Here is a 26,079-nt window from a genome sequence, read left to right as displayed (position 1 = left end):
TTGGGTTGAAGGTAGGAGACAGAGGGTGGTGTGGGAGAGCTTTTTCCCAGACTGGAGACTTGTGACCAGAGGTGTGCCACAAGGATCAGTGTTAGGTTCCTTGTTTTCTGTCATTTATATAAGTAATGTGGATGTGAATGTCGGAGGATTAGTTAGTAAGTTTGCAGATGACACCAAAGTTGGTGGGATAGCGGACAGTGCAGAAGGTTATGTCAAAGTAGAAGGAGACCTTAATCAGATGGGCTGAGGATTGGCAGACGGATTTGTTTAGATAAATGTGAGCTGTTGGATTTTGGTAAGGCAAAGCAGGGGAGGACTTATACATTTAATGGTCGCATCTTTGGAGTGTTGCCAAACAAAGAGACCTTAGGGTGCAGGTTCATAGTTCCTTGAAGGTGGAATGGTCAGTTGACAGGATAGTGAAAGTGGTGTTCGGTACCATTTTTGGTCACTTCATGAAGTATAAGAGCTGGGAGGTCATGCTGCGGCTGTATAGGTCATTGGTGAGGACCCTTTTGTAATATTGCATTCAATTCTGGACTCCCTTCTTTAAGAGAGATGTTGCTGAACTTGAAAAGAGGCAGAAACAATTTTCAAGGATGTTGCTGGGGTTGGAAACTGGAGCTACAGGGAGAGGCTGAAAAGGCTGGGGCTGTTTTCCCTGGAATGTCCCAGATTGAGGAGTGACTTCATAGGAGGTTTATAAAATCATGAGGGGCATGGATAGGGTGAATAGCTAAGGTCTTTTTCCCAGGGTATGGGAGTTCAAAACTAGAGGGCATGGGTTGAAGGTGAGAGGGGAAAGAGACAAGGACCTGAGGGATAACGTTTTCATGCAGACGGTGTTGCATACATAGAATGAGCTGCCAGATGAAGTGGTGGAAGCTGGCACAATTCCTACATTTAAAAGACATCTGGATGGGTGCATGAATAAAGTCATAGAGAGGTGCAGCACAGAAACAGACCCATTGGTCCAACTTGTCCATGCCGATCGGATATCCTAAATTAATCTGGTCCCATTTGCCAGCCCCATATCCCTCTCAACCCATCCAAATGTCTTTCAAAATGTTGTAATTGTATCAGCCTCCACCACTGCATCTAGCAGCTCATTCCATACATGCACATCCCTCTGCATGAAAAGTTTCCCTTTTCCCCACTCACCTTAAACCTACGCTCTCTAGTTCTGGACACCCCCACCCCAGGGAAAAGACCATGTCTATTTACCCTATCCATGCCTCTAATGATTTTATAAACCTCTATAAATGTCACCCTCAGCCTCCAATAGTCCAGGGAAAACAGCCCCAGTCTATTCGACCTCTCTTTATAGCTCAAACCCTTCAACCCTGGCAACATCCTTGCAAATGTTTCCTGAACCCTTTCAGGTTTCACAACATCCTTCCTATAGCAGGGAGACCAGAATTCCATGCAGTATTCCAAAAGTGACCTAAACCCAATGTCCTATACATCCACACATGACCTCCCAACTCCTATACTCAATGCACTGACCAATAAAGGCAAGCATACCAAATGCCTTCTTCACTATCCTATCTACCCGTAACTCCACTTTCAGGGAACTATGAACCTGCACTCCAAGGTCTCTTTGTTCTGCAACATTCTCCAGGAGCTTATCATAAAGTATTTAAGTCCTGCCCTGATTTGTATTTCCAAAATGCAGCACTTCACATTCATCTAAACAAAATTCCATCTTCCTTGGCCAATAGTCCCATCTGACCAAGACCCCACTATACTCTGAGGTACCCTTCTTCGCTGTCCACCACATCTCAAATTTTGATGTCATCTGCAAACTTATTAACCACATCTCCAATAGTCATATTCAAATCATTTATATAAAATGACAAAAAGCAGTCGACCCAGCACCGATCCTTGTGGCACACCACTGGTCACCAGCCTTCAAGTCTGAAAAGTTACCCTCAACACCACCCTCTGTCTTCTACTGTCAAGCCAGCTCTATCTAAATAGCTAGTTCTCCCTCTGTTCTATGTGAGCTAATCTTGCTAACCAGTCCACCAGGAGGAACTTTGTTGAACACCTTACTGAAGTCCATACAGATCAAGTCCACTGCTCTGCCCTCATCAATCCTCTTTGCTATTTCTTCAAAAAAAAAGCTCAAGTTTGTGAGACATGATTTCCCACGCACAAAACGATGTGATTATCCCTGATCAATCCTTGCCTTTTCAAATACATGTAAATCCTATGATTCCCTCCAACAACTTGTCCTAACCACCTTTCTTAAATAGTGGCACCATGTTAGCCACCCTACAGTCTTCCGGCACTTCATCCATGGCTATTAATGATACAAATATCTCAGCAAGGGGCCGAGCAATCACTTCCCTAGCTTTCCAGCATTCTAGGGTACACATGATCAGGTTCTGGGATTTATCCACTTTTATGCTTTTTAAGATGCACAGCATCACCTCTGGAATATGGATATTTTTCCAAGATGTCGCTAATTAATTCCCCTCATTCTCTATCTTCCATAATCCTTTTCCACAGTAAGCATTTATGCAAAATACTTGTTTAGTATTTCCGACATCTCCTGCAGTTATACACATAGGTAGCCATGCTGATCTTTAAGAGGCTCTATTCTCTCCCTAGTTACCCTTTTATCCTTGATGTATTTGCAGAATCCTTTTGGATTTTCCTTAACCTATTTGCCAAAGCTATCTCCTGTCCCCTTTTTGCTCTCCTGATTTCCCTCTTAAGTACACTCCTACTGCCTTTATACTCCTCTAGGGATTCACTCAATCTCTGCCGTCAAGACTTCACATATGCTTCCTTTTTATTCTTAACTAAAATCTCAATTTCTCTAGTCATCCTGCATTCCCTACCAGCCTTGCCTTTCACCTAACAGGAATATAGTCTCTCGACTCTCATTATCTCATTGTTGAAAGCTTCCCGTTTTCCAGCTGTCCCTTTAGCTGCAAACATCTGCCCTCAACAACTTTTGAAAGTTCTTGCCTAATACTAGCAAAATTGACCTACCTCCAATTTAGAAGTTTAACTTTTAGATCCAGTCTATCCTTTTCAATTACTATTCTAAAATTAATAGCATTACGGTCATTCGTTCCAAAGCACTCCTCCACTGCCACCTCAGTCACCTGCCCTGCCTTATTTCCCAAGAATAGGTCACATTTTCTCTAATAGCTATATTCATATAAGGGATTTAGAGGGATATGGGCCAAATCCTGGCAAATGGGACTAGCTTAATTTAGGATATCTGGTCGGCATGGACGAGTTGGACCAAAAGGTCTGTTTCTGTGCTGTACAACTCTAACTCTGTCCACCAATTATTAGGCACAAATCAGGATTGTGATCAAATATTCTTCATTTGTCTGGATTAGTGCAGCTCCAACACTCAAGAAGTGTGACAACATGCAAAATAAAGTATCCTTCTTCATCGGCATCCCATCCACCACCATCAACATTCATTCCCTCCACCATCAATTCTCCCTGGCTGTAGTCTCTACCAGGTTTTATCAACATCTTATAATATGTAACCTCTGCCACCTGGAAGAACAAAGGCACCAGGTAATTGGAATGAGGTGCAAGAAAGCACCAAGCACACATTTCCTTCCCAATACTTCCCAGACTGATCTGAAAATATATCAATGCTTCATTATTGCGGGGTTGAAATCCTGGAACTTCCCAACAGCAGCAGAGTTTACATCCACAGACTGCAGCGGTTCAATAGGGCAGCTGTACATCACCTTTTCAGGCACAGCCAGGGATAGTCATTGAATGTTGCCTTTATAAGCAATCCCCACATTTCATTATTCCAGAAAAGACTGACTTTCATCATCCTTCACACAAGCAACACCAATTTCTGCTTAAGAAAGAAACAACAAAACCTTTACAGCCCAGGAACAGGCCCTTCGGCCCTCCAAGCCTGAGCTGATCCAAATGTACTGTCTAAACCTATCGGTCAATTCCTAAGCATTTGTATCCCTCTGCTCCCCCCCCTACTCTAGCATCTGTCCAGACGCATCTTAAATGAATCTACTGTGCCTGCCTCTACCACCTCTTCTGGCAACGCATTCCAAGCACCCATCACCCTCTGAAAAGTTGACGTTTCAGGCAAAAGCCCTTTAATCGAGATAAAGGGATTTTGCCCGAAACGTCGATTTTCCTGCTCCTTAGATGCTGCCTGACCTGCTGTGCTTTTCCAGCACCACTCTAACCTTGACTCTGATCCGCTGTCCTCACTTTCACCTCATTCCAATTACTGGCCTAGCGAAGTTTTTCTGTAGGTGTTTTCATAAGTACTGGTGACCTGTACAATACACAGTACTCCAAATGCGGTCTCATCTCACCTATTTCAACATGAGCAGCATTGCAATCACTTAAGGTTACTTTCTCACGATCACATGTTTGAGATATAAAACAGTGTGTTTGTGGAAACCACAACATTATCCAATGGTGGGAAGCTGACTGTTCAGAGCTTCCCTTTAAGACACAGATAATGAAGAGGAGAAAACCTGCTTTACTACACTAGCGTTTTCATATGCGTGCTGTACCCATTCACCTCAGCAGCAAAGATTCTTTAGTAACACGCCCTGTCAACCACTCTTCCTCCCTTTCTCCAATGTAAATTAAATTGTCAGTAAGCCAGGAGGTTCAGGAAACGGTTTGTGGTTTTTGTTTTTAAGCCTGATGTCAGAATCAAGCACAGGCTGAAATTCTGCAAGTTTCATTTCTGAGAAATTTAATAAAAGGCAGGGGGACCTTTTAGAAAACAGTCCTTCAAGAAGGGTTTTTTCCTCCAAAACCACAACTCAGTATCTAACAGGAAATCCAATTGACTTACAATTTGCATCACTATTGGCTAGTGGTCAATAATTAAAACCATAGATTTGTAACTAGGTGAGGAATCAGTAACGCGTAAAAGAGACCTACGGGGCAACTTTTGCACGCAGAGGATGGTACGTGTATGGAATGAGTTGCCAGTGGATGTAGTGGAGGCTGGTACAATTGCAACATTTAAGAGGCATTTGGATGGGTATATGAATAGGAAGAATTTGGAGGGATATGGGCCTGGTGCTGGCAGGTGGGACGAGATTGGGTTGGGATATCGGGTCGGCGTGGGCGGGTTGGACCGAAGGGTCTGTTTCCATGCTGTACATCTCTGACTCTACGACAAGCGGGCGAGTTAACAAAATCAATTATTTGCTTATGTAGCACCAATATTTTAAATGAAAATTTTCCCATAAAGTAATGTATATACAATATCAATGGACGAACATTTTAATTGAAAAAAATAATATTCATCTTAAATAGTGGTTTAATACAGGCAAAATGGAAGGCAACAAAATGGGCAAATACTTGAGTATTAAAGGGTCTCTCCTATATACAAGAGAAGTTCTAGAAGTGCTTCACAGACAAGCAGATAAAACAGAGGGAATTCAAATTGGTTCCAAAAGATTGTTCCTTTTATTTTATAAACACGACAAACAAAGGTGGAGATCAAGGTCCATAAACAGCAAAACCAAAGCAATTAAAAGTCTCTGCCAAAAAGTTATGTAATAGGGGAAACTATAAGAGGCCAACTCAGAAACAAAGTCTTCTTGACGACAGTTTCAAACTGCATTCAATTTTCAGCCCCCAATTGGGGAGGGCCTTAAAAAAGGACCTTTGAAGGTTTTGGGGAGCAGAGAAATCAACATGGATCAGATGTGTGTGGTAGGCAGAGAGGATTTTAAAATAGCATTTTCATGTTACATTACCGTCTATAGAAGATGGGAAACCCAAAAAGGGGATCACTTGTACACATTACCTTCAGTTTGTACACAGTAAAAGAGCATCGAATACCGAAGCAAAGGAGGTTATATTAAGCCAGTATCAAACATTATTTTTAGCTTCAAATGGAATATTGCACTCAGTTGTATGCACCAATCTTCAAAGAAAAATATCAAGACTTTTCATTGCAGGTAAGATTAGAGTACAGCACCAGGGATGAGAAATCTCAGTTACATAGAGAGGAGAGGAGAAGTGGGTCGGTGTTTCTTGGAGAAAAGGCACCAAATGGCTCAGGGAGATTCAGAAATATTCGAAACCATGAAGGTTCTGAACAGAGGACATGACAATGGAAGGATGTGAGGAGAGGTTGCCGAAACCCAGATTGTTTTCACTGGTAAACGGAGGCTGAGGGGTGACCTGATAGAGATCAGATATACATACAGTAGATGGTCAGAGGCTTTTTTCCCCCATGAGGATGGAAAGGTCAACTACAAGAGGGCACAGATTCAAGGTGAGGGGGGCAGGTTTGGGGAGAAATGTGTGGAAAATCTTTCATAGAGAAGATTGGGGGTATATGGAATGCATTGCCAATGGAGGTGGGGGAGCAGGTACGTTAGCAACGTTTAAGGTCTATCTTGATAGACACATTCACTGGAGGTGAACAGTGGGAGAGAAATCACGTATGGGCTATAAGAAGCAGGTCTAATTTAAGAAATAAGAATTGGTGTAAGTATGATGAGCAAAAGAGCCTGTTCCTGTTTATTGTGCTTTGTTCTTTGTAAGTTGGAGGGGATTCTGACAGACAGGATTTACGTGCATTTGGAAAGGCGAGGACTGATGAGGAATAGTCAACATGGCATTGGGTGTGGGAAATCATGTCCCATTAATTTGATTTAGTTTTTTTGAAGAGGTGACAAAGAAGACTGATGAAGGCAGAGTGGTAGACATTATCTACATGGACATTAGCTAAGCATTCAACAAAGTTCCACATGGTAGAATGATAGTGGTTTCGAGTTAGGAGACAGGGAGGTGGTAGTAGAGGGTTGTTTTTTGAACTGGAGATCTCTGACTAGTGGTGTGTCCCAAGATTCGGTGCTGGATCCACTGCCTTTCATCAGTTATATAAATGATTTGGATATGAATATAGAAGTTTTGGACACTGAAGAAGATTATCTCACGAGTACAATGGGGCCTTGATCAGATAGGCCAATGGGCTGAGGAGAGGCAGATGGGAGTTGAATTTAGATAAATATGGAGGTGTTGCATGTTGGTGAGGCAAATCAGGGCTGCACGATAATATAGTTAATGGTATGGCCGTGGGGAGTGTTGCCAAACAAAGAGACCTAGGAGTGCAGGTGCATAGCTCTTTGAAAATGGAGTCGCAGATAGACAGGACGTGAAGGCGGCATTTGCCATGCTTGCCTTCATTGGTTGGAGCACTGAGTATCAGAGTTAGGACTTCATGCGGCAGTTATACAATACATTGGGGAGGCCACTTTTCGAATACTACGTACAATTCTGGTCACCTTTCTACAGGAAGGATGTTGTTAAACTTGAGAGGGTGCAGAAACTATTTACAAGGATGTAGCCAGGACTGGAGGGTTTGAGCTGTAGGGAAAAGGTAATTAGGTTGAGGCTTTTTTTAAAACCTGCAGCGTCAGAAGCTGAGGAATGACTTTATAGAAGTTTATAAAATAATGAGTGGCATGGATAGGGTGAATAGCCAAGGTTTTTTCCTAAGGTGGGAGAGTCTAAAACTAGAGGGTGTAAGTTTAAGGTGAGTGGGGAAAGATTTAAAAAGGACCGGAGGAGAACCTTTTTCACCCAGAGATGGTGTATACACGCAATGAGCTACCAGGAGAATTGGTGGGAACAGATATAATTACAACATGTAAAAGGCTTCTGGATGGATACATGAATATAAAGGGTTGAAGAGTGATATAGGCCAAATGTTGGCAAACAGGACTAGGTCAGATTGAGATGTCTGGTTAGCATGGGCAAGTTAAATTAAAGGGTTTGTTTCCATGCTGTATGACTGTATAACACAGGTTAACGTAACAGCAAAAGCAGCAACGCGACAGCAGGACAAGCTTTCCCAAAGAAGCAATGGTCAAGATCTGGAATACCTGAGAAAGTGGCAGGGGCAGGTTCAAGTCACGTCTTTAAATAGGGCTTTGGAATTTTATCTGATAAAGGTAGAATCTGGATTAAGATTACACAGGAGAATCACCCTCATTGATTGCTGGTTAGGAGATCCAACACAGCCACAATGGTCCAAGAGGTCTCCATTTGTCTGTAATCATTGTACAATTCTGTGCACTTGGTTTTCTTATGTCACATGGACCAAAACGTTTAGCTCAATGTTAGATGTAATAGCCTGTTGGAATATTAAACACGATGAATGCAAATTGTTCTGTGGAAAGAAGTTGCTAGATTTCAGCTACTATAAGTACTGTAAACCTTCTGGCTGCTTTGATTGCAGCTTCCAGACCATTCTGGTGGAAGTTTGCAAGAGCAAACAGCATTGAACTTCTTGATTAGATCAGGTATTCTGTACAAAGATTGGAGGACTCTACATTCCAGTTGTGAAAGCAATCTAAAAAGAGCACCATGCAAAAAATCCAAAAGTTGCATTTTTTATGCATGTTACATATGCACAGGATCAGACCAAATTTGTATGATACTCCCCCTGAAATTGCAAAGCATCACATTCGTGGACATCATTCACACGCTGCATTTAAACAGGCCATCTTAATAAAACTTGCATCTTAAAATAGTTCAAAATGTTCCCATCACCCCGAAATACTGCATGATTTAAGTAAATGGATGACTTCCTGGAGCCTTTAGCCACATCACTGAACTTGCTCAGCTTACTCCTTTTCTGGGCAATTCATTTTCATGAACAGCTCACTGCAAACTGATTGAAAGAGGAAATGAAAAGTTAACAAAATGGGCTCTGCAAAGTGTGCAGATGCAGTGACAGGCTTCACAATTACAGTTACATTGGATTGGAAAGGAGGAGGCTGATCAAATGGCTAATGACAAAACTGAGAAAAAAACAAATGCAAGCATTAGATTTCAGAGTTAGGAAAAGTGCCAGTGAAGCAGAATTTGAAACTGGTTATGTTTTGTTGTTCTTCCTTCAAAGGAGAAGTGAGCCAATTTCATCACCTAGAGTATCTGGCAAAGTTGTGATGGATGAGGTAGATTGGCATTAGCTGCAAATGGGACAGCATGCCACTTACAGTTGAGTTTATTCAGGGTTTCTCTCCTAGAATCTTCTTTCTGCCCAAGATATTTGCTTGCTCTCACAGAAGGCTGCAATTTTTTTTTTAATAAAATCTGATTGGGTCCAGTGCAGCAATCCTGGGCAAACACCTCCCAGGACCCTCGGTTGACATCAAAAGTCCTTGCCTTTAGCGTATTCACACAGCACTTCCTGTGGTCACTATGACAGTGTATCCCAGACCAGACCAACAACAGCATCTGTGTTACTTCAAGTTCACATACTATTTGTTAAAGGCAAACTTATAAACAAACGTGTCACAACAAGGTCCCACAAGAGAAACAAAGTGCTGGGGTAGGGTACCTGTTCTGGCAGCATTATTGGAGAGAGAATTGAAATGTTAACTGTTTCACCCCACAGATGCTGTCAGACTGAAGAGTTTCCAGCATTTTATGTTTTTAATTCCAGATTTCATAGAACATAGAAAAATACAGCGCAGCACAGGCCCTTTGGCCCTCGATGTTGCGCCGATCCAAGCCCACCTAACCTACACTAGCCCACTATCCTCCAGTATCTTCAGTATCTTCTGTATTTTGCATGACAATGCCTACTTGCTCGGTTTTAAATGATATTGGTTTTATATCACGTATTGGTTAGTAGCAACAGGAGACTACTTAAGAGCCCCCCCCCCTTGTCCTCACCTACCACCCCACCAGTCTCCGCATCCAATGCATCATCCTTAAACACTTCCGCCAATTCCAACTAGAGCCCACCACCAAGAACATCTTCCCCTCCCACTCCCACTCCTCGCCGCCTTCCGCAAGGACCGTCCCCTTCGACAGTCCTTGGTTTGCGCCACTATTCCCAAGAACAACCCCCCCACCCCTCGCCGATCCCCAAGGTACCTTCCCCTGCAACCGGAAAAGATGCAAAACCTGCCAGTACACCACCACCCTCAACTCCATCCAGGACCCCAAACAGTACTTCCAGGTGAGACAGAGGTTCACCTGCCTTTCCTCCAACCGAGTTTACTGCATCAGGTGCTCCTGATGTGGTCTTCTTTATATCGGGGAGACTGAACGTAAGCTCAGGGAACGTTTGCTGAGCATCGCAGCCGGGCCTAATCAGACCTCCCAGTCACTGCTCATTTCAATTCCTTTCCCATTCCCTTTCCAACATGACCATCCTTGGCCTCCTCCATTGCCACCGGCCCTCCCCCCTCCCTTCCGTTCCACCTAGCCACCAATCGGATTCATTCTTCCCACTGACCAACCAGGTCGTACCCTCGACCTGTCTTCACCTAGCCCCACTTCACCACCCTGCCCTGCCTCCCCCTTTATCTGCAGCTCCCCCTACACCCACCTACACCCAACCCCCCGTCCTGAAGGGTTATACCCGAAACATCAACTTCTCCACCTCCTGATGCTGCTGGACTTGCTGTGTTCTTCCAGTCTCCTGCTGGTCGACTTTGAACAGGGAATTATATTTTTGTGGCGCTTGAACAAGCAGACAGGTTTCAGCCCTGCCGGAATTCCAAAAGACAGTACAGATACTGGAAAAAAAAAGAGAGGGGAAAAATCAAAGAAAGGGGCAAAAGAGAGAAACAAAATGTAAATGGTAAGCTTTACAGAGAGTTAAACAATTGCTGAAAGAAGAAGGACCATGAAATGTGCAAGGCTCGGGTTCAATTCCAGCCTCGGTGACTGTCGTGTGGAGTTTGCATATTCTCCGTGTCTGCGTGGGTTTCCTCCGGGTGCTCTGGTTTCTTCCCACATTCCAAAGATGCGCAGGATAGGTGAATTGACTATGCTAAATTGTCCAGAGTGTTCAGGGAGGTGTATTAGACGGAGTAAATGCAGTGCAATAGGTTAGGGGAATGGGTCAGTTGTTGTGTCACATGGCCCTTGTCCACACTATAGGGGTTCTTCTTCTCTGAAAAATTAAGCCAACTTTTTTTTCCCCAAAATTTGGAATAAAAGAAATGTGCAGTTCCATTTCAGGCACAAGATCAAGAATGTAAACTGTCAAAAATCCAGGAAGAGTGCTTAAGCAAAATACACACAGACAAATGTAAAAATATTTTGCACTGTTTAATTCATAATATAATACTATTTCCAGATATCTTTCTGCAAAAGGAGACAGTTGCAATGCAGACAGTTTCTTTGATTTTTGATGATTTGATTGTATTGCTTTAAAACAGACAATAGACATGATGGAACACTATTTAGAATAACTATAGATTGCTGCTTAGCAAGGACATTAACAGTAAGCATGGGTTAACTGAAAGAAAGACTGACCAATTAGAAACCTAAAATCAGAAAGCAGGGTCTCTTTTTAAAACACCTGTAGAAACAGCTAACAAAATGAGTATTGATCATATAGAAAGTTTGTGGGGAGTTAATAATGGGAACAAAAAGAGAATCACAGGTATTTTGCATCAGTTGTAACTATAGATGACACAAGTAACATCCCAGAAATAGCTATAAGTCCAGAAGTTGAAGGAAAAAAGGAACATTAAAAACACTACAAAATCAGAGATATGGCACTGAGCTAATTATTGGTGCTGGATGCTAACAAGTTCCCCCAGGCCATGATGGACATCCTCCTGAGCTCGAGAAAGAAATAGCAAGTAAGATAATGTGTTGGTTTTAATTTTCCAAAACTCCTTAGATTTAGGGAAGGTTCCATTAGCACAGAAATAACAAGTGTATTTTCTTTACCTAATAAAGTCATCACAGTCTTACCAAACCATAGAGCTGCTCTCCCATGAGAGAGAGTCATGAGATACAGTCATAGAGTCATAGAGATGTACAGCAAGGAAACAGACCCTTCAATCCAACTTGTCCATGTCGACCAGATATCCTAACCTAATCTAGTCCCATTTGCCAGCACTTGGCCCATATTCCTCTAAACCCTTCCATTCATATACCTATCCAGATGCTTTTTAAATGTTGCAACTGTACCAGCCTCCACCACTTCCTCTGGCAGCTCATTCCATACACGCACCACCTTGTGTGAAAAAATGTTGCCCCTTAGGTCCCTTTTAAAATGCTTCCCCTCTCACACTAAACTTATGCTCTGACTGGTGCTGCTTTAAACTGAGGGTAACCATGCCTCAGATGAGGGGAGAGGTTGAGGAGGAGAGTTCTTTGTGGTCACCTTAGCCATTTCAGGAATTGAACCCACACTTTTGGCATCACTCTGCATCACAAAACAACCATTCAGCCAACTGAGCTAACTGATCCCCAAGGGACACAGACAACAGGAAACTACAGTCCTGTAAGTATGAGTGCCATAGGGAAAAATGTTAGAAACTACTATATAAAACATTACAGCAAACGTTTAGAGAAGGCATTTGAGATAAATCCAAAAGAATCAACAGTTTTGTAAGAGGGAAATCATGTTCACCCAACATATTGGGAGCTCTTTGAGATGGTAATATGCTGTGGATAAATGGATGTACTATACTTCAATTTCCAGAGGCAATTTTATGCCAGAGTGCATGAAGAAATCCCCAAACAGCATGGTATTCTCTTCTATACTTTCAGGTTTAAATTCGGATTTTTTTAAAAAGGACAACCTTGCCGGACTCAAAGTGACAGATATTGAATCACATGACGGTTTCTATAGAAACAACCTGATCATCCCTTCAATGTATAGGCATTCCAACTGAAGCAGACATAACAGACTTTGAGTTGTGTGTGTTGCTGGAAAAGCACAGCAGGTCAGGCAGCATTCGAGGAGCGGGGAAATCGACGTTTCAGGCCGGAGTCCTTCATCAGAAATTTGTGATGAAGGGCTCCTGCCCGAAACGTCGATTCTCTTGCTCCTTGAATGCTGCCTGACCTGCTGTGCTTTTCCAGCAACACACTCTTGACTCTGATCTCCAGTATCTGCAGACCTCACTGTCTCCATAACAAACTTGGAGACCATCTGTCTACTCCCACCCAGCTCTTGACAAGGAAAACCAAACGTCTAATGCTAAAATGAGCACTAATGCTTTTACAGTTGTTATCTCATTACCTCAGAGCACAGTAATGGCAGAGATAAAACTATCTTGTTGGCTTCCAATTAGCAAGCTGTGCCTTCAGTACTGAAAATGCCTAACTTTATCACATAAGTGAAGTCAAATTTTGCTGATATTACTTCAAATGTACTGTTCTGGAATTTTATGTCGGTTGTTTTCTTAAAATTCATGAGAAGAGCAGTTCCCAGTCTATGCTCCATCTTTCTCTCTCTTCCCCCAAAAGGCTCCTTTCCAGAGAGAATCTTGGATTTTTCTTGTGAAACTTAAATTCCCTGAGCACAGGCAAGGTTGCTGTACCTATGAAATGTCCTCTAAGTAACTCCCAGTTCCCAGGAGAAGAACTGGGAATATATCAGTCAACCGGCAGATTCCCAATTGGACTGTGATTCACTGAACACAAGTCCTGTAAACCAACTTTTTTTAAAAATTGTTACTTTGAATTCTTGTGCATGAATGAAGTAGCAAAGCAATTCCACACACTGACTGCTTTGTTAATAAACCTACTTTTTGTTTCTAATCTTCAAAGGATTTTGCTTTGGGCTTACTTCAAAAGTTGGAATCCAAAAAAGAAAAAAAATAAAGATTTTGGGACTATCTTTATGGCTACCTCAGTAAGGGATGGGAGTTAAAAGGAAAATAAATAATTTGAACTATACCTCACAGTCTCAGGTCTATGGCACGATCAACAATAATAATTTAAATTTATCCGATCACTCTTTGGTACACGACAGTGCCACATCAAAGGTAATTGCAGAGAATAGAAGCTCATGGTGTAGAATGTAACGTACTGAAATGAGTCGAAGACTGCCTACTATTTCCAGTAATCAAGCCGTAAACAGGTAATTTTTCTGGTTGGCAAGCGAAGTTGGAACTGGACTGCAGGGGCTCAAGAAGGTAGCTCAACCCCAACCTGCTCAGGGGCAACTAGGGATGGGCCCAGCTAGTGATTCCAAGATCCCACGCGTGAATAATATAAAATGGTAACAAGTCATATCTCACAGGAATCAATGTTGCAACCCCAAATTTTTACAAAGTATACAAAATGCTCAGATGAAGAGACTGAAGGAATTATGCCAAATTTCCTGCTTACATGAAGACATGTAGGATCATTATTATGAAAAAAAGAATATAAAGGGAGTTACAAAGGGATACGGATAGGTTAAGTGAATGGGCAAAGATCTGGAAAATGGAGTATAATGTGGGCAAATGTGAAATTGTCCATTTCGGGAGGAGGAGTGAAAAACAAAAAAAAAAAGACAGCGCTGAGGTGCAGAGGGAACGGACTATCTCAGGGCGTGAACCACAAAAATTTAGCATGCAGGTACAGCAGATAATTAGGAAAGCAAATAGAATTTTTTATGCTATACAGAGCACTTCTGGATTCTGCAAAGAATTGCTATTTAATGAAGGATGCAAACGCATTGGATACTGTTCAGAGAAGGCATATGGGCCTAATATCTCAAAGGGTGGATTGTCTTATGAGGAAGGGTTGATTAAGCTTGACTTGTATACACCAGTGTTTAGATGATTAAGGTGCAACTGGAAACATGGATGCAGAGGTGGGGTGTTGACAGAGTGGAGATGGAAAGAATGTTTCCTCTTTTTGGAGGACCTAGAACTATGGGTCACTGTATAAAAATAAGTAGACAGAGAAGAAGAACACTAAGGGTTGTGAGTCATGGGAATTCTCAATGAAGAGGCTGTGGAAGCAGAGTCTCTGAATATTTTTAAGGCAGAGGTGGATTGATTTTTGATAAGCAAGGGCCTGTAAGGCTATCAGGGGTAGAAGGAGAATGTGGATAAAATCAGATCAACTGTGATCTTATTGAACACCAGAGTATACGCAAGGGATCGGGTAATCTACTCCTGCTCCTAGTCTGTATATTCATATTACAATATATAAAAAGGTATGGGTAAATTCAGAAGCACAGATAGTGTAACACGCTAGTTGTATTTAAGACTGCACCTTTAAACCGTACTATTTAATAATTACATTTTTTGCACTTCTTCCAAAGACAATAAAAACTATAACTTAATCGAACAAAAAGATCTTTCCTAGGTAGGTAGCCTCAACATTAGGCAGCGATAGTAATAAAAGGTCAGCTCTACCATTGACATTCACATTCCAAAACCTAACTGAAAATTCTTTTTGTAGTAAAGCCAGACACAAACATTCCTGATGAAGGGCTTTGTCCGAAATGTTGATTTTCCTGCTCCTCAGATGCTGCCTGACCTGCTGTGCTTTTCCAGCACCCCACTCTCGACACTGATCTCGAGCATCTGCAGTCCTCACTTCCTCCTCATAAAATTTTCTCCCCTAAGTTACATTTTGTTTCTACACCCACCCAACAGAAATGCTCTTTCCACAGAAATCTGCTTCTATGAAAAAGCATGATCAGACTACTTCAATTCCAAAGTTGTGACAGCATTGTTCACAAGGTGTTTTTCTGTAATATCTCTAAAGTTTTAAGAGATGGGGGAGAAACAAGTGTTTTACATCCTCCTGAGGATAGACACAGAGCTTGTAATACCAAACTGAGTGAGCAGACAAGTGTGTTCCCTAACAGTCCAAATGCATTCTCCTTTCCTACCATTTTGAAACTTGAAGTTCCCACCCCACACCACAATTCATACAATCAAAATGCTGCTCAAATTAAATTTTTAAACATCTACCATTAGAACGCATACTGTCTTCACAAAATGTATTCAAGAATTGTTTGCATGGCAGGATTAAATCAAAACTCTTCCCACCGTGTAAGTTAATGATCATATATATGTGAACAACTAAAACTACTTTCATCAAAATTGATTTAATGAAATCAATACTACTATCACCTGGCTACTGGGAATAGCAGGATCCAGTACCAACCAGTTTTTCTTCCAACACTGAAGAAAATCTAAGTGGTTTCTGGGCAGATTTTCTAAGGAATCATATTGTTTCATAACAGTATTCAACCTGTTAATGCCAGTACAGGTACATTAAAATTGTTTGAAGTTATTTAATTTTAATTTTAAAGCTTCTTCAAGGTACACACAGCATCAGGAATTATAAAGCTGCTATCCAACAGTCATTCTAATGCAGAGACATACTCTTCAAGGGTGAGCAGTGTGAAATTAGAGTCAAATAACCTGGAGAGCAAAACTCTTTACAGTACTGCAGCAGAGTTACTCAGTTCCACAGACAATTACACAGACACCTATAAAAATGTGACAGATGGGGAGTTAGGATGCATTTGGTCAGTTATGTTCTCCCAACTGGTGGTTGTCCAAAACTCTGCTGGTGGCTTCAATTACTGTTGAAAGTCCTATTCATACATCGACTTTGTATCAAATCCCTTTCCAGCAATGAACAGATTTTGAAATTCCCACCTTTGTTTTCAAAACCCTCAAATAGCTTACCCCAAATGTTCCGACCCTACAACCTTCAGAGGTACATGCATTCATGTTAATCTGGCCTCCTGAGCGCTTCAAATATTAATAGTTCTACTACTGGTGACCATGCCTTCAGTTGCATTGGTGTCAAAGTTGGGAATTTTCTCCATATGCTTCATCATCTCACCTTCCCCATTTATGATTTACAAAGCATTTGGTTGTCTGACTTAATATGTGGTTCACTGTCTTATTTTGTTTGATATTGTTCCAATGAAGCTCTTTTAGACATTTTATTACGTTAATGGTGCCAGTTGTCAATGAATAGGTCAGTTCAACTGAACCAAAGGACATATCGCTACCGAACACCAGACGTGTCCTTGTGATGCAGGCCTGGCTCCAACAGAAACCTCTCTGTTGAGTGCACAAAGATCCCTTTAGTCATTTCCAGGAAATAAACAATCCCTCAAGTCAGAAGGAAAAAATTCCCTTCATATCTGGATTGCAAAAGTGACCGACATGTATAATATAGTAATCTTGCTGCAAGAGACCAGGAGGAAATAAAACAGAAAGAAAATGCTTCAGAACAACATTTTCATTATTTTATCAATTGAATGAGTGTACAGTTTTTTTAAACAAAGCAAAAACTTTGAAACTAGTACTTCCTTGCTACCAAAATAACATTGATCCATTGATCTGCTGGCCAAAGTTCATCAAGAGGACATTACTTGAAAACAAACTGATCCTTCATTCAGTAGAGAAACTGTGCATACTCACGCCATGATTCCAGACAATCGGAACATTTCTGCTGTCAGGTAGCAGAGGTAACTGTACAGGAAGACAAACAATGGCTCGATTATACGAACATTCTGAGTAAAGCGGGTGGTGAAAGCTGCAACAAATCCATAAATAATCCCAACTATTATGCCACCAATGCCCACCACGAAAAACTGGGCAATTCCAGCAAAGATATCAACTGTTAGAATATCACGCATCTGGCAGAAAGACTTGAATATGTGGTACAGAGCCTAAAGGGAGCAAAAGAAAAAGGATTATTAAATCAAACAGCTAAATGGAATAGCTGGATTGTTTCAAGGACAGGAAATTACCTTCCACATTCACAAACTCAAATTATGGTGAATTCCTACAACAGAGATACTGAAATACTGTCTCATGCCCATATAATCAGTCTTTTCTAGAAAAATAAATTTGCTGTTTGATTTCTGATATGATCCATTCCAAAGTACATTAAATTGAACTATTCAACATCACTTCAATCTTTTCCACCCCATCCTCCACAATTATGTTTCTTCAAATCACAGAACAATGCTATTCAGGAGGCAATTCAGTCCACTAGGTCAGACTTGAAAGAGTGGGTCCACTCTTTCAACCGCAACCTAGTTAATCCTACTCCCCTATTTGTTCCATTTACCATTTCAACATTTTCATTGAATCCCTACAGTGTGAAAACAGGCCATTATGCCCAACAAGTCCACACCAACCCTCTGAAGAGTATCCCACCCAGACCCATTCCCCTACCCTATTACTTTACATTACCCCTGACTAACATACCTAACTTACATATCTCCGAACACTATGGGCGATTTAGCATTACCAAGTCACCTAATCTGCACACCTTTGGACTGTGGGAAGAAACCGGAACACCCAGAGGAAACCCATAAAACCCATGCAGACACGGGGAGAATGTGCAAACTCCACACAGTCACCAGAGTCTGCAATCGAACCGGGTCCCTGTGAGGCAGCAGTGCTAACCACTGAGCCACCATGCAGCCCTGAAGAAATTCAATATTTATCCAACTCCCTAAGATTACTATTGAATATATATCCAAATATCCAAAATCTATATCCAAGTTAGGTAGCACATTCCAAACACAACTAGCCATTAGAGTTACGCCCCCTCTGGTTCATTCACCAAATCACCTTCTCTCTGCTCCAAGGCCAACAAAGTTTTTGGAACTTAAAAAAAATCAAAAACAATGTTACTTTAAACAGGAGGAGAGTGGTGATTGTTTGAGTGGGACCCAAAGGGAGATAATGAGAAAAGAGATAAGTCTGTGGCTGGTACAGTTCAGAAGAGGAGCAAGTCAAATAGTCAAGGCAAGCAGAGAATGAGATAAGATTGATTAATTAAACTGCATTTATTTCAAAGCAAGAGGCCAGACAGCTAAGGCAGAAGAACTCATGGCATGGTTGTGAACATGGGACTAGGATACCATAGCGATTACAGAAACGTAGCTAAGGGAAGGGCAGAACTGGCAGTTCAATGTTCCAGTGTACAGAAGCTATAGGATTGACAGAAATGAGGGTCAAGAGGGGAGGGGGATGTAGCATGTTTGGTTTGAAATAACATTATGGCTATACTTCAGGAGGATATTCCTGGGAGTACTTCCAGTGAAGTTATTTGGAACTGAGAAATAAGAAAGGGATAATCACCTTATTGGGATTATACTATAGACCTGCAAAATATCAATAAGTGCAGTCCATATTTGAAAGACAAAAAAATGACTGACAAGAGATAGACAGGATTAGATATCTGCTCCAGCAGGATGAAACATAATGGTACCTTTGGACAGGATTACGCCAAGGTGAATGGGAGGCCCTACAAGCAATCATCCGAGATAGTTCGATAAGAGGATATCTAAGGACAGACACAAGCTCGTGAAAATACGACATGTGATTGATTCCAGCCTCATTAATAAAAGGGATATTATCCCATTAGGTGAACAGTGCCCATTAGAATAACGAGTGTAAGTCTCAGTCCGTGAACCAGTCAGCTTAACTCCTTATGAAAACAGCTAAAAGTTATTTTATAGTAATCAGTTGTTTCTTTGAAGTTATTCAGAATACTAAGAAATAGGTTCTAAAGGTTCTTCAGATAATCAGAGATAGATTTCAACATAATTATATAGATACACGTATAACCAAAGTATAATAGAAGCACGAGGGGAAAAACATTTATACCTAGATGTGAAAGTTATTCAGTCTAAGGAACCATTCACCATCTCTAAAAATACGCTTAGCACGTCCTAAACAAAATAGATTGCTTGTAACTTATTAGTAGCAAGTGCTAACAGTAGAAGTAGCTGTATAACTTAAAACCTTATAACTAACATAACAAATTAATATCATAAATCTTATAGCAGTTACCTAATTCCAACTGTCTTTTGTATTTTGTTACATACATAATTGGGACAGTGGAAAATATATGAGAGGAATAACAGAATTTGGTAAACATAGCACAAGGAATACAATGACTAACAGATTCAAGCAGTCTTTAGAAATAGGCAAGTCTGGAACGGACCTGAAGGAGTATAACCAGTAACCTTGGAATGTGAACTATTAGGATGCATAGAAAGATCCCAAGGCTTGTCGATTACAATGTCTGATAAAACACCATGAGATCACAGGAACCTGGGGCTGTCCCTAGGAATGCCCATCATTGATTCGGTGTTTCACAGGATTAGGTATCTTGAATAAGGGGGAAGGACACAGTAACCAAGCTGCATGTGATTTTACAGAACATGTATAAAAATGTTGTATTCCACTGTAAAAATCAGAGTGTGACATTGATCTCTCTTCCGATCTGAGCTATAGATTAAGGGAATTACTGGGTTCTCATGTCGAGGCCAGATTCGGGGAAGATCTTTGGCCCTCTCCCTGCATTAATCAGTTGTTAATTGAATAATAATCTGCCACTCACCTGAGTCTTTGTCCTTAGTTTTTTTTGGGGGGGTGGATTATGCTCCTCTAGTCAGCAGGAAATTGAGAAGCAAATTTATAATGAGGTCTCAAATATCTGTAAGAATGATAGGGTTATAATGGTAGGGGATTTTAACTTTCCAAGTATAGATTGGCGCTGCCATTAAGGGCTTGGAGGGACAAGTTTTCTTTAAAAAAAAGAGTATGCAACAAAATTTTCTTATTCATGTGTGGATGTACCTAATGTAGAAGGAGCAAAAGGAAATAGGGCACAGCAAGTGACTGAGGTGTCAGTGGAGCAGCACTTTGGAGTCAATGATCCTAATTCTATTAGTTTTAAATAGTTATAAAGAAAGATAGATCTGATCTAAAAATTGCAGTCCTAAATTGGAGTAAGGCTAATTTTGACAGTACTGGACAAGAACTTTCAAATGTTGATTGGGGGGGGAAATGTTGCAGATAAAGAGATAGCTGAAAAGTGTGAGGCCTTCAAGAATGAGATAATGAAAAGTCCAGAGGCAGTGTTTTCCTGTTATTGTGATGTACACGGCTGAGAAGTGTAGGGAATGCTGGATGACAAGTGAAATTGATGCTCTGGCCAAGAAGATTAAGGAAGCATAGGTCAGGTATCTACAGCAGGAATCGAATGAATCCCTCAAGGAGTATAAGAGCAGTAGGCGTATACTCAAGAGGGAGATCAAGAGGGCAAAAAAGGGGACATGAGATCACTTCAGCAAATAAGGTTAAGGAGAATCCAAAGAGATTCTACAAATTCTTCCAAAAAGCCTTTGATAAGGTGCCTCACGGGAGGCTGCTGAGTAAGGTGAGGGCCCATGGTGTTCAAGGTGAGCTACTGTCATGGATTGCGTATTGGCTGTCTGACAGAAGACAAAGTTGGGATAAATGGTTCTTTTTCAGAATGGCAACTGGTGACAAGTGGTGTCCTGCAGAGTTTAGTGTTGAGGCCGCAGCTGTTCATTTTATGTATTATTGATCTGGATGAAGGGACTGGGGGCATTCTACTAAAGTTTGCTGATGATACAAAGTTAGGTGGACAAGCAGGTAGTACTGAGGTGGTGGGAAGGCTGCAGAAAGATTTAGACAGTTTAGAAGAGAGGTCCAGGATATGGCTGATGAAATTTAACGTGAGCAAATGCGAGGTCTTGTACTTTGGAAAAAAGAATGGACTATTTTCTAAACGGTGAGAAAATTCATAAAGCCAAAGTACAAAGGGATCTGGGAGTGCTAGTTCAGGATTCTCTAAAGGTTGACTTGCAGGTTGAGTCTGTGATTAAGAAAGTGAATGTAATGTTGTCATTTATCTCAAGATGGTTGGAATATAAAAGCAGGGATGTACTTCTGAGACTTTATAAAGCTCTAATTAGGCCCCATTTAGAATCCTGTGTCCCATTTTGGGCCCCACACCTCAGGAAGGACATACTGGCACTGGAGCGTGTCCAGCCGAGATTCACACGGATGATCCCTGAAATGGTAGGCCTAACATACGATGAACGGCTGAGGATCCTGGGATTGTATTCAATAGAGTTTAGAAGGTTATGGGGAGATCGAATAGAAACGTACAAGATAATGCATGGCTTAGAAAGGGTGAACTCTGGGAAGTTGTTCCTTCAGGCGGAGAAGGAACAGCCTTAGAATTAGAACAGAAATGAGGAGATATTTCTTCAACCAGAGAATGGTGGGCCTGTGGAATTCATTGCCACGGAGTACAATGGAGGCCAGGACGTTAAATGTCTTCAAGGTAGAGATTGATAAATTCTTGATCTCACAAGGAATTAAGGGATACGGGGAGAGTGCGGGTAAGTGGAGTTGGTGGGCGGAATGGCCTTACTTCCACTCCTATGTCTTATGGTCTTATGCATGAAGAGCAAAAGAGTAACTAGGGAAGAGAACAGTACCCCTTAAAGATCAACAAGGCTGCAGAATCACAGGGGGTGGGGTGAGATACTAAATGAGTACTTCCCATCAACATTTACTGTGGATAAGAATAAGGGAGCTAGAGAAATAAACAGTGATGTTTAGAAAAAAGTGTCCATAATACAGAGATGGTGGTGCTGGAGGTCTTAAAATGCATAAAGGTGGATAAATCCTTGAAACTTGATCAGGTGTATCCCAGAACTCTGTGGGAAGCTAGGGAAGTGATTGCTGGGCCCCTTGCTGAGATTTTTATCATTGATAGCCACAGGTGAGCTGCCAGAAGACTAGAGGTTGGCTAACATGGTGCCATTATTTAAGAAAGGTGGTAAGGAAAAGCCAGGAAACTATAGGCCGGTGAGCCTGACATCAGTGGTGGGTGAATTGTTGGAGGGGATTCAGAGGGTCATTTTACATGCATTTGGAAAGGCAGAGACTGATTAAAGACAGTCAACATTGCTTTGTGCATGGGAGATCATGTCTCACTAACTTGATTGAGTTTTTTGAAAAGGTGACAAGGAAGATTGAGGAATTCAGAATGGTAGATGCTGTCTATATGGACTTCAGCAAGGCATTCGACAAGGTTCCACATGGTAGACTGGTTAGTGAGATTACATTACATGGAATCTAAGGAGAGCTAGTTATTTGGATACAAAATTGGCAGGAAGGTAGGAGACAGAGGGTGGTCGTGGAGGGTTGCTTTTCAGACTGGAGGCCTGTGACCAATGTGCTGCAAGGATCAGTGTTGGGTCCACTGCTTTTTCACATTTTTACAAATGATTTGGATATGAATATAAAGAATGGTTAGTAAGTTTGCAGATAACACCAAAATTGGTGGTACAATGGACAGTGTGGAAGGTTATCTCTAAGTATAACTAGACCTTGATCAGATGGGCCAATGTGCCAAGGAGTGGAGTTTAATTTAGAGAAATGTGAGGCTCTGCATTTTGGAAAGGCAAATCAAGGCAAGACTTATGCATGTAATGGTATGGTCCTGAGTAGTGTTGCTGAACAAAGAGACCTTGGGGTGCAGTTTCACAGTTCTTTGAACATGGAGTCACAGATTGACAGGATAGTGATGGTGGTGTTTGGTGCGCTTGCCTTTATTGGTTAGTGCATTGAGAATAAGAGTTGGGATGTCATGCTGCAGCTGTACAGGACATAGGTCAGGCCACTTTTGCAATACCACATTCATTTCTGGTCTCCCTGCTATAGGAAAGATGGTGTTAAACTTGAAAGGGCACAGAAAAGATCGACAAGGATGTTACTGGGATTGGACGGTTTAAGCTATAGGTGTAATGTTAAAAGATTAAATGGGACTCTCTCTCTGGATATTAATGTAATATTAAAGAGTTAAACTGCACTGAGTGAACATTCTGGAAGCAGGCGGGACGACATTCATTCAGGAATGTGAATGACCCCCACTCCAATCAGATAGTCATTTGCTAATACTCCTCCTTTTATCAAATTAAACTATCATTCAAACTCTTCCATTCAGAAATGCTTTCTAGCCATCCCCCGAAACTAGGTATGTCGCACCTGCACTGTCTTGGGGAATCACTGAGTCAGGAAATCATTTGCATAACGATTCCCCAGGATTAGAGCATTAGTATTTCCATTATCTCAGAGGATGATTGCATCATACCACTGTACCTGGGGTAACATGTGACTGAGGCTGGGAGTTGTCTTGAGTGGCATGTGACTATAGGGGGAGTGGCCAGAGTGCTTGTAAGCATGGTCAACTGACCTGCATAAAGGGAATGTGTTTTCTTTGTTCACGGCCTCTTTGATTCAACTTTACACACCTGCAAAGTAGGTCAAACGGGGTCACCTAGCTTGTATAAGCTTTAATAAACTTTAACTGTTTGCCGAAGTTGGCGTGTGCAAATTGCATCTAGTGTGTGAAACTTCGGGAAAAGAACCATACATAGGGAGAGGCTGAATAGGCTGGGATTATTTTCTTGGAGCATTGGAGGCTAAAGGATGACCTTGTAGAGCTTTATAAAATTATAAGGGACATGGATAGGGGTGAATAATCAAGATCTTTTTCCCCAAGGTGCAGGAGTCCAAAGCTAGAAGGCGTAGGTTTGAAGGGAGATGGGAAAGTTAGAAGACACCAAAGGGCCAACATGTTCAATTAGAGGGTGCAGCGTGTATGGAACGAGCTGCCAGAGGAAGTGATGGAGGCTGGTACAACTACAACATTTAACAGGCATCTGGATGGGTATATGAATAGGAAGGGATAAAGGGATATCAGCCAGATGCTAGCGAACGGGACTAATTTGGGATATCTGGTTTGCACAAGTTGGACCGAATGGTCTGTTTTCATGTTGTATGACTCTACGAATATTCAAGTGCTAATCTACATCATTATACAGCCAAACTGGCATAATGGCTATCAGATCACACATTTCCATTTGTACCATGAGTTTGTCGGTTTTGTTTGGAGTGCTATTTGCATTCAGAGTTTTTTTTCCCCTTTTATTAATTTTATAACATCTAAAATGTATCTGTTGATTTACTTGTAGATTTGTACTCACCATCCCTTCCTGGCACAGCTTATCTTTTTCCATTTTGATACCTTTCTCTTGCCTTGCCTCTACGCTTTAATTTACCACATCTACCCAAATTTGATATCTTTGCCTACTGTTTTTAAACTCCTTTTCCTCCCTAGCTCTGCAGCTTGTTCGAGCAGCAGTTCAAGATCTTCTGTAGGACTGGTTTTTCATGCCCCACAAACTTGACACTACCTCTCCCGCACCAGTCTTTCAGTCGCATATTAATTTCCAATCTTATTTATCTTCTACCTATTTGCAATGGATCAGGGAATAGTCCCATGATAATTGCTACAGAATTCCTATAGTTTGTCCATCAAGTCCACATTGACCCTCCAAAGCATATCCCACCCAGACCCACCCCATCCCTGGGACCCTACATTTCTCATGATTAATCCACTTAACCAGGACACTATGGGCAATTTAGCATGGCCAATCCATCTAACCTGCACACCTTTGGACTGTGGGAAGAAACCAGGGCGCCTAGAGGAAACCCGCACAGACGAGGGAGACTGTGCAAAGTCCACACAGACAGTGTGGATGCTAGTATCGAATCCAGATTCCTGTCACTGTAAGGTAGCAGTCTTAACCACTGAGCCACCCAATGTATTTGAGATTTTGCTTATCAATTTGGTATCTATATGCTTATAAACTATGGCAAAAAAAAATTGCCTTCAGCCTGAAGTCAGTGGTCTGGGGCTACTGAGGAGATTTGTTTGAAAGTTAAAAATTGAGATTGTGTAGGGCTTGAAAGTGATCAGCACAAAGTGGCAAGAGAATTAGCCAAAATAACACTTCTAATGAATGAAGTAAGCGGAAGAAAATGGTGGACAAAAGAACACAACAGTGGAAATTCATAGCAAATGAAATATTGAATTATGTAAGTTTATCCCATCCTCAAGATTCAGGAAGGAAGTCTAGTATGTTAATAAAAATCAAGAGAACGAGTCAAAGAGGATGAAGAGGAAGATGGTGATTGAAGAACTTTATTCTGTGTTAGATCATAAATTTGGTTATGTGGTTTTAAATGATTCTATACTGTTTACACAGTAGGGTAACACTGTCATTTTTGATTTTGCCTGAGGGCAACAGACAATTCTTATCCTGTGATTAAATAAAGATTTTGTATAACATGCAAAAGGGAGCACAGAGAAATGTTAAGAATGCAAGGAATGTGCATAAACATCAAGCCAAATGGAATTAAGTAGCATTGATATTCTTGTAATTTTGAACTTTGTTTATTGGAATGCAAATATGTAACAATTAACTTTCACCTCTACTACTTCATGGCGATTTTTACTAACTGATAAGCTAGCACTGGATTAAGTGTATCAACTTCAACCCAGCACCAGAAATGATTACCTCATAATCCAATGTAGCACAAACAATGCTGCTGGCAGTTTCAGATCTGCTCAAGTAACCTCAAGATCAACAGATAATATCTTTGCCTCAGTTTAGTATGCAGGATAGGCTACATGGCTGGATTTCATTGTCAA

The 26,079-nt window shown here is 41.3% G+C and overlaps 1 protein-coding gene across 1 annotated transcript in view; it reads right to left on the bottom strand.

Moving 5' to 3' along the window:
- slc9a2 (solute carrier family 9 member 2) overlaps window positions 1-26,079 on the bottom strand; it is a 92,488-nt gene that overhangs the window by 43,014 nt on the left and 23,395 nt on the right. Inside the window, exon 3 of the mRNA XM_043691732.2 lies at window positions 17,154-17,404. Coding sequence (XP_043547667.1) covers window positions 17,154-17,404 — 251 coding nt within the window. The remainder of the gene's footprint in view (window positions 1-17,153; window positions 17,405-26,079) is intronic.

This window comes from Chiloscyllium plagiosum, unplaced genomic scaffold (genome assembly GCF_037043375.1).
Source record: "Chiloscyllium plagiosum isolate Xiang-an unplaced genomic scaffold, Cpla_swu_hap1 HiC_scaffold_6, whole genome shotgun sequence".
NCBI classification, from domain to species: Eukaryota; Metazoa; Chordata; class Chondrichthyes; order Orectolobiformes; family Hemiscylliidae; genus Chiloscyllium; species Chiloscyllium plagiosum.
Note: the sequence above shows the minus strand (reverse complement) of the source record. Positions and strands in the feature narration are given on the sequence as shown.